General features: G+C 47.8%; 5 protein-coding genes across 5 annotated transcripts, besides 3 other annotated features; 3 read left to right on the top strand and 2 right to left on the bottom strand.

Annotated features, from left to right (window-relative positions):
• The first annotated feature begins 2 nt into the window (after positions 1–2).
• Positions 3–263: a mobile genetic element.
• TSTA_001020 (uncharacterized protein) lies at positions 159–618 on the top strand (the record flags this gene model as incomplete). Its single annotated transcript, XM_002487639.1, has 2 exons — positions 159–448; positions 489–618. The coding sequence occupies 2 exons, from the start codon at positions 159–161 to the stop codon at positions 616–618; spliced, it is 420 nt and encodes a 139-aa protein (XP_002487684.1).
• Positions 299–416: a sequence feature (C-rich).
• Positions 619–1815: 1197 nt separating the features above from the next.
• Positions 1816–2313, top strand: TSTA_001010 (uncharacterized protein; the record flags this gene model as incomplete). The annotated part of the gene is made up of 2 exons (XM_002487638.1): positions 1816–2096; positions 2178–2313. 2 exons carry the CDS (start codon positions 1816–1818, stop codon positions 2311–2313), a joined length of 417 nt encoding a protein of 138 aa, XP_002487683.1.
• Positions 2314–3270: 957 nt separating this feature from the next.
• TSTA_001000 (uncharacterized protein) lies at positions 3271–4634 on the bottom strand (the record flags this gene model as incomplete). Its single annotated transcript, XM_002487637.1, has 2 exons — positions 3872–4634; positions 3271–3760 (listed from the first exon to the last, which is right to left on the bottom strand). The coding sequence occupies exons 1-2, from the start codon at positions 4231–4233 to the stop codon at positions 3271–3273; spliced, it is 852 nt and encodes a 283-aa protein (XP_002487682.1). The 5' UTR covers positions 4234–4634.
• Positions 4635–5799: 1165 nt separating this feature from the next.
• TSTA_000990 (uncharacterized protein) lies at positions 5800–7916 on the top strand (the record flags this gene model as incomplete). Its single annotated transcript, XM_002487636.1, has 2 exons — positions 5800–6927; positions 6957–7916. 2 exons carry the CDS (start codon positions 5800–5802, stop codon positions 7914–7916), a joined length of 2088 nt encoding a protein of 695 aa, XP_002487681.1.
• Positions 7917–8234: 318 nt separating this feature from the next.
• TSTA_000980 (endonuclease/reverse transcriptase, putative) lies at positions 8235–12183 on the bottom strand (the record flags this gene model as incomplete). The annotated part of the gene is made up of 4 exons (XM_002487635.1): positions 8235–9226; positions 9316–11305; positions 11490–11889; positions 11915–12183. The coding sequence occupies 4 exons, from the start codon at positions 12181–12183 to the stop codon at positions 8547–8549; spliced, it is 3339 nt and encodes a 1112-aa protein (XP_002487680.1). The 3' UTR covers positions 8235–8546.
• Positions 9302–11296: a mobile genetic element.
• Positions 12184–12662: the final 479 nt, after the last annotated feature.

Here is a 12662-nt window from a genome sequence, read left to right as displayed (position 1 = left end):
CTAATCAATATGAATTTCTAGCACTTGCAAGTCTCGCATGGGATGTGCTCTCGATACCTGCGACTGGAGTAGGTGTAGAGCGGCTATTTAACTCCACTTGAGATGTCTGTCACTACCGTCGAGGCTCTCTTAAGTCTGAAACCATTCAAGATATTATGATGTTTATGTGTACATTAAAATTTGAGATTGAAGAGGATCAGCGAGTATTAATCAATGCGTACTTATCTTATGAAGAGCCCCAGGCAGTAAAGGAGGAAAAGGATACACAAGCAGATGAGTTTGAGCCAATCAGTGACAAGGATGAGGCTGAGGATGAGGCTGAGGCTGAGGATCAGGATGAGGATGTGGTTGAGGATGAGGATGAGGATGAGGATGAGGATGAGGATGAGGATGAGGTTGAGGAAAAGGGTGGGGATCATGTCCAACCAACTATTCAACCCCTTAATAAGTGAGCACTAGGAAAAAGGCGAAAAAGCATTATATCTCAGCCAGAAGAGGATGAGCAAGATGAAACTGATGGTAGTGATGTGCCTTTACCTGATACACAATGTCGGATGTCAGGGAGAGTTCGGAAACGCTCAAAACTTCTTGGACGGGTATGAAGTTAGTCATGCGTAGCTTTATTTATAATATAGAATAGTAACTTTAACAATAAAGGACTTTTAAATAGACACTTCCGCATCTATATGAGTACTCTATTGTCCCTTCTCCCACAATAATCCTGTAAGAGAAATACGGAAAAATACAGCTACGAGCCGCATAAATTACGCCACTTACAAGCTTCTCATGTTTGTCTTGTTTGTGGACCCTCGGAGACCCTCTAGGGTCACCCTCGAGGGTCAGACCTAGAGCGCACCCGACCCGCGGGTGAGAGGCCTATCTACATCACAGGAAAGATGACGATGCTTTCTGATAATAACTTCAAGAGAAATCCTTGCTCAACTGCTTCCTTACTTCTTGTTGGAATTTGTATAAAAATTGTAGGAGCTTGTGACACCGGCGTGCTAACAAAATTGTATGTGTCAATGCTTGATTCATTGAATCTCGCCCGTTTTTTGACATTGGGAATTGTCCTCTTTACTGAAGAATCCAAACCCCTCGTTTGAATACGTGGTTCTTGCTAATTGGTAAGCCAGTTGGCGAATTGGAGGCCCTGGGCTTCTCAGCGGATTCCACTAATGATATCTATCTAACACCAGGCTTCCAACACTTCTCCATCAATCCATCCCTAATATAGCTGTATAATCATCGATAGGATTAGGGTTATAAATCTATCCAGCAAGATCGCTCAAGCTGGGAAAAGGGAGGGATAACGAATCATGTTCTTGATCAGGCGAAGAGACAATAAAATTGAAGCTCTGGTTGATTGGAAAAGCCTAGCGCCGAAAGCTAATTTCTTATTAACTTTAGTCACTCCTTGTATAGTATCATCGAACTAATTAATCTAGTTAACATATCCCAAAAGTAAGTAGCCGAGCCCTACCAATTCGTGATAGTAAAGGAATAAGGACGAAACATAGGATCATCCAGACCAGATTATGCCGCTAGATCAAGCTAAGAGCTGCGGAGTGATTGTACGCTACCAGTTCAAAATTTCGAGCGAGTTCGAACTCTTAGAAAAGGAATAAGACCCCTCCATATAACCGCTTTGAATTACACTGAGATTTTCAGTTATTGAAATGATTAATATCACCTAGGTAGCTCCTCCAACTCTTATCAAGATGTATCGAGGCAATCAACCAGATTACCTAATTAGGTAGCATCTAACTTAAGGCTTATCAAATCATCACTCTCATCATCGACAGTGTTAAAAAAATGTCAAATAAAAACCCTCTCCCAACCGGCTCTTCCTCAATCGGCATGCATCTTTCCGAAGAAGCCATAGCACGCACCCACATCCTCTCCCTAATAAACCGCTACGCCTCTTTTGCCCGGGGAATCCCTGACCAACAAAACGAAATAGCAGTCCTCTTTGAACCCAATGCCACTATCCTTTTACCTGACGGCCGCGAACTCTCGCCACTTGAAATCGGCAAGATCACCGAAAACAATACGCCAAAACTTCTGAGGCATCATGTTACCACCGTTGATGTCCAGTTCGAGTCGGCGATGGAGGCAAAGGGTCAGACTTATATTATCGCGGGGACGCATTTGAAAATGCCTGATCATTGGGGTAGGTGGGATGATGTGGTCGTGAGAAGTGGAGATGGCAGGTGCCCGTTTAAGAGGAAGGTTATTGTCGTTGATGGGATGGATGCGGAGGGTTGGTTATCGCAGACTGTTGCAGAGGGTGTAGAAGCAGTAGCTAGATAGGAGAGACAATCTACTATCATATTCTCGTTTGATATCTTGGTCTAGTACCTGAATGCGCATAAAATGGTCTAAATGATTGATAAACATGATTCACATCGGCCCCCTCAATATAGATTGCTTCACTACTCCGTGTTCCCTTCGTGAATTAGGGACGATTTACGGCGCCCGTTCAGACGGGGTGTCTCCTAAACTTCGGGACTGAATTCAATCGGTACATCAGTATAGGTAGATGATGTCCAGTGACGGCACTTGGGACGAGCACCTCTTCAACTGGGTTTTTTGATAGAAAAGTCCGTTCCTTGCTCGGTGAGCAACTATTGTTTTCCTTGATGTGTAGGGGCAAGTAGTGAGAGGGTGAGATATAGAGGAAATCATGTGCGATTGAAATGAAGACATCCCGTGAGGGGTCGCTGGTAACTTAGACAGCTTTATAGGCTCACGATACTGGTACATGACCATATTATCAAGGGAGATGTCTGCCATAGCTGGAGTTGCATAAGAGAGCTGAATAACGGAAGAGACTGGTTACTTATGATAATAAGATTTTAAGATTTTGCTGTGTTCTCTGGTGGCCTCGCTGGGATTTATATAGGCAACCTGGGAAAGGCTTGAATCAATATTGTAAACGCCATAATAGGAAAGAAACAAATCCAACTTGTAAGACTAGCTTCCCTAGGGTCTGTCACCGAATCTGCACGGACAGGCTGGGTAATTCCTTGAATAGGAAGGAGACCGATCTAGATTATTCCAAATTAATATATCGCGCGGTTCAGCCCAATCGGGATGGTTGACCACCCTATTATACCTAGCAGCAGTGGAAGCCATTTCGATCAGCAGTTACCGGCGATGTAGTTCTAGTTGCGGGATTTTTCTTATTGGTAGAGAGATCCAACTGGGACTGCGCAAAGATTGAGAATTAGGTTCCATAGTACTAGTATAGCCTCAAACACTGGACCTTCACATTGTAGCTAAAGGGGATAGTGATGGATCCTGAATCAGTGGATCTATGAGCATACTGAATGTAACCATGGCGCAGTGTAGAAGGCCCACTTCGTTGACAGTCTTGTACTCCGCCTTTGAGGCACGAATTCTCGCTCTATCATTGTCTTCGGGCTTCTCGTTGCTGCTAGAATCCTTGCCATCCGAGGTAGGTTGTGCGCTTTTAACTCCCAGTACTTCCGCAAACAACCATTTCAGCTCTTCTTTAGTGATGCAATTCGAAGGGGCTACGTGTGGACTATTAGGCGGCGCTGTAACCACAGATCTAGGGTCGAGCCCTGTCCAGGAGAAACGATACACTTCTTGTGGAGAGTCGTCGATTTCCGTCACGGCGTCCGAAGCTTGGAGATTCCTACAGCTGTCCAACGTTTCTACCGTGATGTCTCGGCGATATTCGGGTTCAATGGAGGAGGAAGACTGTCCGGTCTGCGCAAGCTGCGAGAAGAGTCTTCATAGACGCTGGATACCAGGGGGATGATTTTTGGCTTCACCTGAGACTACTAGGGGCAAATCTGCCGGCATCGGTCAGCGTTTGGGAACATCATGAGTAGGTGAACACTGACCATGTGATGTAATGTCACCGCCGTGCTCTGCACCGGCACGTTCTGTTGCAGAGAGGTCCCGCGATCCCTTTGGTTCCAACGCGGCCTCCAACAATCCTATGAGCTGGTTGACCGTGATAGGCTCCGAGCTATTATCATGCGGGACATCAGGAGACAGTCTCAGTTCGGGATGATGCAGCTTCAAAGGTTCAGCGACTGTGCCAGATGATGATTCATCTTCGGTGGACTCTAGAAGTCGTTCCAATTTGTCCCTAAAGGAGCCGTTTGGCTGGGAGGTTCCAGCCAGAGAAGTATCCCTTTTCATATCGGCAAGTAGCCCTCGGATCACATTAACGATCAGTTCATTGTCTCTCTTCATGTCTTTCGAGGGCAGCTCCCGCTTTGGACTGTCAGGGGGCGTGGCCGCTGGGCAGGTACATTTGGTTGGAATGAACTGGGAGCCATGTCGACAGTTTGGGCCGGAATCGAGAGGTTATAATACTGAACACATTGCTATAATGATGCAGCTTAAGAAGATAAAGGATGAAGCGGGAAAGAAGTCAGGAAAGGCACCGTCCTTATATGTTTGCGACTGGAATTTTTTATGCGCATACATCGCTTCAACGAAACTTGAGATGTAATGCAGCCACTGCTATGATCTCTCCTGATGACCAACACAGAAGACTTGTTGCTGATCAAGGAATACCATGACTTGATGTGTCTAGACCAGGCCAAAATCCGTTTATCACACATCAGATACGCGCTATTAAAGGTTGTATTCTATTTTCGAAGAACACCGCATAGCATTTAATTGTATCGACCAATCCTGTCGTCGTTTTGAAAGGGGTGACAGGTTTCTTCGGTCGACTAATGCATACTGACTGCTCGAGACCAAGACAGCCATTATGGGCCAATGTGAGGCATTGAAACCAAGTAAGACAAAAATGGGACTGGATAGTAAGTAAACCAAGACTTAATGTGACATAAGAGGGACAAGATGGGACTGGATGACTCAGAAAAAAAATTATAACTAACTAGCTCAGATGTGAAGAGCTAAACCGCATTAGATATCGGCGCTGTTGCTATTCTATGGTGGACTCAACGCTGCTAACCAGTACTCCAGTCTGGAAGCACAAAGTGCAGCGGAAAGACTTACTTTGCCAAAGAGCTTAAGATGCATACATACTCAAATTGCTAATCACACTCACGCTATATTGATGGAAGCTGATGAGGACCTCTCGCTCTAAATATCTTGTTTAGATTGAATATGGAAGGCGAAGGATGGATATAAGAAGGGGTGATTCCCTCTCTCAAATTATCTTATTTCTTGTATTTTCATCTTCAAAGTAAATTCTACAAACCTCCCTACGGACTTCAAGTTTAAGTCACCCTTCACTGGGAATCAGTGTGGACATGATTAAAACGCCGAGACCCTGTGATTAGCAGTGCCTCACAACCTGAATTACCGTATGCTCAGTCCCAAAGCTTCCTGCAATCTTGAGGTCAGAACTAATCTCATGCCTAGACATATCAGGCTTGTAAAGAAACCCTATCGGCAAGTCATCCCATCTGCAACGAGCCGGCAAATCACATAAGTTGAATCCTATCCTTCCTAGCATAATAGGCTCTTCTGATACAGACCTTAGACTACTTTCTTTCGAAACTAAGGAAACAGTGTCAAGAGAGACCAACGGCTGAACATCCTAGGAGAATATCCTAGGAGAACATCCCAGGAACATCGCACGAACATCCCAGACGAACAGTCCCAGACGAACAGCCCAGTGGAATAGCCCAGAGGAACAGCCCAGAGGGATATCGAAAAACACCACCCACAGCTCAGAACGAATTTTTGAAAACGCGTAAAATTTTACAATATTCACAGTAAATCTGTTTTCACATAGGCATTTATTACAGATAACGCGTAAAAAACGCGTCTATCTGCAATATGGCGCCTAAGTGGCCACAGGTAAACATTGGACCCGAACACATCAACGAGCACACCACATACCTCAAGGAAGCATGCACTCAATTGCAAGCAGTGAATAGAGGACGGCAGAACCAAGTACCATGGAACACAGTGCAACACTATTTGACATCAACCATTGCACTCATTGGCAAGGTCCTCCGACAGCCGTCGATGAGCGATATCCTCCAGCAGGTTCAGGACGCAGCCAAGTGCACCCAGACCATCCAGAAAGACGTCAAGATCATTAAGAACTCGGTGGGATTGAGCACTACTCCACTCGTCGCATCCAACTTCAGTGGAAGGCAAACTGCCGCGATATCGTGGGCGCAAGTAGCTGCACAAGCCAAAGGCTCTCCACCCGCACCACCTCCAACCCAACATGGCGCAGACACTTCTAGGACTTCTCACACAATAACAACATACACAGACCGAGCACTCACAGTTAAGCTCAAGGATCACGGTATCGCCCAGCGCCATCGGACGCAATCAGCTGCCTGGACCAAGCAACAAGTACAGAACTCTGTCCGTGATAACTCACCGACCAATTCAATCAAAATAGTTGCAGCATATCAGCTCAAGAGCGGCGAAATACAGATCTTCACCAGTACTACAGCAGAAGCCACACAGCTCAAGGAGAACCAGGGTTGGTTGAAGGGCCTTGGAGAACGGGCAGAACTTATTATGCCAACTTATGGAGTTATTGTTCACGGCATCTCCACAAACTCCATCAACACGAAAGACCAGACAGCAACCATCCAACAGATGCTCGCGGACAACTACACAGTGATCCCGTCTGCAGAGATCACATATGTTGGATGGCTCACCAAGGAAGCCACTCCCAAACAGGCATCCTCCATAGTGGTTGAATTCAAGGACCCGGAGATGGCCAACACTATCATCTATGCAGGAATGGTATGGGAGGGCCAGGTACACCAATGCCAGCTCTATGATCGTGCTTGCCGAGTGAAACAGTGCTTCCGCTGCTGCAATTACGGCCACATCGGCACTCAATGCAACGCATCCCAAACTTGCGGCTATTGCGCGGGGCAACATGAGACCAGGCACTGCAAGCAGAAGGGAACCGAAGGGTTCACTGCCCAATGCGCAGTATGTAAAGATGCTCACACTGCATGGAGCAACGTCTGCCCAGCGAGGAAGAAGGAGATGGCACGGTAGAACGAGCCAAACAGGCCCGGAGCATCTACTGGCATGTACCTCCAAAGGAGAAAGCTACAAGACAAAGCACACGTGGAAAACACAACACCAATGCAACACCAATGATTCGTACTCAGACAGCGCCCGATGCGACTCGCACCATCACCCAGAGATTAGCGGAAACAATGCGGCCGATACAAGAAGCCAGCACCCCTGTACACGTTGAACAAACACCCCGTCCTGAGCAACCAACCGATCAGGCCATAACGCAAGCAGCACCACAAACAAGCACATCACCAACACCCCAGGTGCCAGAGGACGAACCCATGGTCCAACCCCCCGTTGCTCCGCCGGCCGAGGAGAACCGGCAGACTCCAGCGACACGACAAGAATCTCCCATACTACAGCAACCAGGCTCACAGAACGCCATTGGGGGGTCTGGCAGAGACCACCCTCAGCCATCCACAAACCAGATGGACGAAACGGAAGGACTACTGACACTACAGGAAACAGACGACTGGCTAAACAATATGCTCGGCGACAATGGCAATGGATGGATCTATGACACGGCTGAGGTCGAACCATCCCCAATAACTTCTTTGGCGACGGATACTCGTACAGCACTGGGGAGGATTTATAAAGGCTGCCATTGTCCGGAACATCAAGAAATCTATAGCGACTGGCCAGCACACAACGCCGAACTCACGATTGTCCAGTGTATGAAGATTTGCGTGTACTGCGGCAAAGACTTCGCGGTCGCAGCTGAACTGCGTAAACACATGAGAAAGCATCACTGCGCATCTCAAAATTTGAGAATACGTGTCGAGACAACCGGAAGAGGCAGCTCCAAAACGCCGGCCTGGATCGTCAGGGATCCCGCTGAAATACCGAACTGCTCTTGGTTGGAACCACGTTACAGCCCGATGATGCGGAGACATTGATCAGGTTCTAGGCCTCTCTCCGCATGGTGTTTTCCATAGGGGATTAGACTTCTCGCTGGAACATGTGCAAACATGAAGCATGTCTACTGGAGGTTGTACAGCAGTCTCGTCGTCGAGAAGGTGGGCGGTCGGAAGTAGTAGGAATATTCTGCAGCTAAGCTATTAACGAAATAGAACACTCCATGCAAGCCGCGTCACCTAAATGACCTATGATGTGCCTTCTACGAGGCTTAGGACCCTTCTTCTCCCAGGATCCCCGCTATTTTGTTACACTGGAGGTTGATATAGCTTTCAATGAAAGGATGATCATGAAAACGATAGCGCTTATCCCTGCTCCAATTCAAGCGGCCAACCTTCCGCTTCGTTTACTCATTCCTAGAACGGACGATAGTCTGGGCGAGCAAGAACTTGGTAGAATAGCATAGGAATAGATTGGAATACAAGGATTTGTCACGTAAGACAGTGGCTTTGAAATCCAGTCGCCGACATCGTGCAGTCTGAGGCTACATAAAGCCGAGACAATCTAGTAAGATTATGTAAACAATCATTTAGCACGGATTCAGTCTTAGTAGGCAGCGGAGACTCCATGCGAGATATGTCCGAACCAAGCACGGCCTCCCTGATAAACAGTCATCGCACTCGACTAGTTCGATTCTGGCCATGAGTGGAAGCCACTGTTTGAAGAAATAGTTCTCTGTCTTCCCGCACTCTTATCGGAGCCAACTCTTGCGCCACTTCCTCTGGAATTTGGCTGAGAAAGTCTTTCGCGTAACGCGCCGATGTAGCTGCCGCATACTCTTGCCAGCGATCATTCTTATGGGAATCAGCATAGTCGGAAATTCCGCGTATCACAAGACATGGGAAGCTGCTGTTCATTAGGCCAGCTGCTTCCATCTCACAACAGAGCACGCCATGTTGGACTCTTAGCTTGTCCCTGGTGTCAGCATCCTTGATAACACTGTTCCCAGAGGCAATTGTCCCGTAAAAGACATACGGTCCCTCCCTCCGTCTACCTGGCTGTCGGTTCACTAGTTGCTGCCCATCAGGCTCAAATAACTGATCAAGCCCTTCGTCTGGATATAGCCGTGACGGTGGTTCTGCGAATTGGCGACCATGACCAGGCATCAAGTTAAGCACGGCCAGTAATCTTTCAGGTGGTGCATTTAATGATCCTGTTCTCTCGAAGCCATCTGCCGTCCACTTTCCCAGGTCATACTGCACAACTCCGCCATACTGCCCATCTGGCTTGCTGACAATCACATCCCCAAGCCGGATGTCATTTTTGTTTGAGGGTAATCCGCCTCCAATACCTTAGGGTTAGGGTTAGGGCTAACCATTATTTGACCCGTTCCGGGTCTGGTGGACTGTCTGTTTTGGTGGAAGATTTTGAGCGCCAGACTGATTGCGTCATAAACGCCAATTAACTCAGCTATGTGGATAGACCAGTGTGCCATTGAGCCTATGGCCGTTTTGCGAGACGCAACTATATTCTGGTTGCGGTCTAAGACCACTGCCGCTGCCCCCAGGTGGTTGTCATGTCCCGAGGCGTCGGAGTAGACCACTCGGTGAGGGTTCGTGAGGAGGGCTGCGGCGTTCTTTCGTGCTTTTTCTCGGTCTGGGTTGATGTCAATTTCCTTAAACGCCCGTAATTTCCACTGGGCTGTTGGTTTGGGATTGATAGTCTCTAATCCGCTGAATTGTTTAAGGCCCATCGTTTTCATGGATTCGGCAAGGGGAAATCGCGGGGCACTGCCATTGCCAGGGTTATCCCGTCGCCTTCTTGCCCTCGATAGTACTCCTTGTATCGGATGATCCCACGGGAGCGTGAGTAAGTTGACAATGGTTATCTGCGCTCTCTGGCGGAGACGAAGTCGGGTCGGTAGTGTGAACAGCTCAACTTCCATAGTGGTGGTCGCCACTGACTTAAAGACTGACAGGATCTGTATGAGCGCTGATCTCTGGACTGTGTTGAGGGCCCTGAGATGCATCTTGTCTTTCGTGGGGCAGTGCCAGACTGTGGATGCATAGTCTACAATGGGGGTGACGCAGGCTTGATATAGCTGTCGCATTTGGCCTGGACGCAGGTATCGTAGACCGCTCAGTGCCGTGCTGACTTTTGTGGCTCTCTTTAACACCTGTTGGACATGCAGTTTCCATCGCAGTTCATTGTCGAATACTACGCTGAGCAGCTTGGCGGTGGTGCTCGGCTTGATGGTGGTGCCTTGTATGATCAGCTGTCCTTTACTTAGCTCAGACTTTCTCTGGGTTAGATGGATCAGTTCTGTTTTCTCTGCCGCGAAGCATGAGCCTGTTTGGTTGGCCCATTGTTCGATCCGTGGAATGTCGTCTTCCTGCAGTTTTCGAAGATTCTCCTCTGCGGATGGTCCCACGACCCATCGGAAATAGTCGTCGATAAATGCTGACGAACCACCTTTGTGGTTGACCGGCTGATTTACTAAAACAGCGTTGAAAAAGATGAACAGTATCGGCGATGGTGGAGATCCTTGGGCGAGACCAGCATTCTCCAGGGGTAGTCTGGTGGATTTGAAATTATCGAACGTAATGCTAGTGGTCCTCTCTTCTATGAAGCTGATGACCCAGCTCCGGAGGATAGACGGAATCCCTTTTGCTTTGAGTTGCCCGTCGATGACACTTCCGTTGACCCCATTGAAGGCTCCTTTGAGATCGAACGCAACTAGCGTCACTACTTTAGACCGGATCCATGCCTTGTCGATCGCGTTAGACAATATTAGAAGCGCCTGTTCCGTGTTTCGTCCTGGTCTACCACCGAATTGAGTGTTCGGTAATAGACTATAGGTCTCTGCGTAGTAAGAAAGGCGTTTTGCGACAACTGCTTCTAGGACCTTGCCGAGCGTGTTCAGGAGCGAGATCGGTTGGTACGCTCCCGGGATGGCATAGTCCGGTTTGTTCGGCTTCCGGAGGACCACGATTCTCGCTCTCTTCCATTGTCGTGGGTAATATCCGAGGTTAATTGATGCTGTGAAGATCTGGAAGATCTCTTCGCTGAGGTACGGCCAAATTTGCTTCCATACCATCGTTGGGATTTCGTCTTCTCCTGGAGCCTTCCTGGCTTTCATGCGCTGTAGGGCTCCATAGACTTCTTCCTTTGTGATTGGATCCCATCGAATTTCTTCATTTGGTTCTGGGTTTTCCATGGCTCCTGGTGCTGCCATCTTGGGGAAGAATGCCTCCATGAACATTTTAGCTTTGCATTCATTATCTACTACCTCGTTTGTTCCGTCTTTCAGTGGTGGAATACTGCCATAGGACTCCCGCGGTTTCATGTATGACGCCGCTTTCCAGAGATGTCTCGCTTTGTCAAGGAACTCTTTCCAGTGTTGTGATTTGACTTTCTCAACGTAGTCATTCTACAATCGATTGTGGTGTCACACGTTCATTCCGCAAAATCACACGCGTGAGTATTCCACTCGAATTATGGCGAAACTAATTCCGAGCGCCCTGTACTGATGGAATATGATTATTCGAGAATATCGCGTCGTCGCAATCTCTCCCAAGACATGGAATTAAGAGCAACGGCTGTGCGCCTCTGACGGGAGGTGGATTTAACCATCCACCTTGCGGTAGGTAACTCCCGTCCTGGTGGTCCATAGTAATCACTTCCAAATCATTACTGTACGTCCACTGTATATCGTGTGGAAGCTGTTTCTTTGCAGCATCCAACATAATCTTTACCGTGGCCTCTGGCTGACTCAAAAATGGCGAATGACTCGTCGGCAACTCTCTATGCTCCACGCTCCCACCCATCTCCCTCGCCATGCCCACGATTATCCGTTGCGCCAACACCGGCAGTCCGTGGTCCTCAACGGTGCCGATATACCAAGTCGGCACGTCTTGCCAACCGGCATAGGTATATTCACGTCCTTCAAAGAGAGCTTTGAGACCCTGGGTAGTGAGTTGGGAAACCCAGTATTCGGCCTCTTCGGCTGGAGGTCTGCGTTTGGTTAGGGCTGGCAAACCCCTTGATGGCGCTATTCCCAACCATGCCGCCGTACGAGTGCGCAACGACAACCACATTGCGCCCTTGAGTTGTTTCGCTCGCGATGGCTTCACGAGCAACGTCTAGATCATCTTTGAAAGTGGCTTGTGGGTCTCCGGATGTCGTAGGTAGGGCTATTGACACGCATTTCAATTGGTGCTCATCTTGAAGGAGCTTGATGACCTTGTCGTAGCATCTTGGCTTATTCCAGGCGCCAGGTATAAAGACTAGCGTTGGAGGATTTGACATGTTAGATTTGTTGATGATACAATGTTTTGACAAGTTGTTGGATCAAGGCGGCTGAGAAAAATGTCTAAATTTCGAAAAGTCTCTCGGGAAAGCGCAACTTCCGTTCCGGCCTAGTTATCGAGATATGTGAGGACGTATTAGACCCAAACGGGATCAACGACTGTTATCGAATGACTGCAAAAAGAATTAAATCGTTTCAAAGATTTGTTACTTCAGTTTCCAGTTTTGGCACCTTACTGCTTATAGGGACCAAGGCTGTCAATAAGTATGTAATATCTGTCAACCCCTATGCTTCTTGATCCTTTATGGCAAAGAGTGTCCAGGTACACACATACACAACAAAATAATTTCAAGCTGAAGCTAGCTAATACCATATTTTGACCTCAATATAATGTTTCGATGTTTCTGGAGTTGGTAGTCTCCTTATCAGGCTTGCCGTGCTAAGCCCTCCCCAGAAATAACATCTCGATAACCGCAAA

This window comes from Talaromyces stipitatus, genomic scaffold (assembly GCF_000003125.1).
Source record: "Talaromyces stipitatus ATCC 10500 scf_1105507295517 genomic scaffold, whole genome shotgun sequence".
Taxonomy (NCBI): Eukaryota; Fungi; Ascomycota; class Eurotiomycetes; order Eurotiales; family Trichocomaceae; genus Talaromyces; species Talaromyces stipitatus.
Note: the sequence above shows the minus strand (reverse complement) of the source record. Positions and strands in the feature narration are given on the sequence as shown.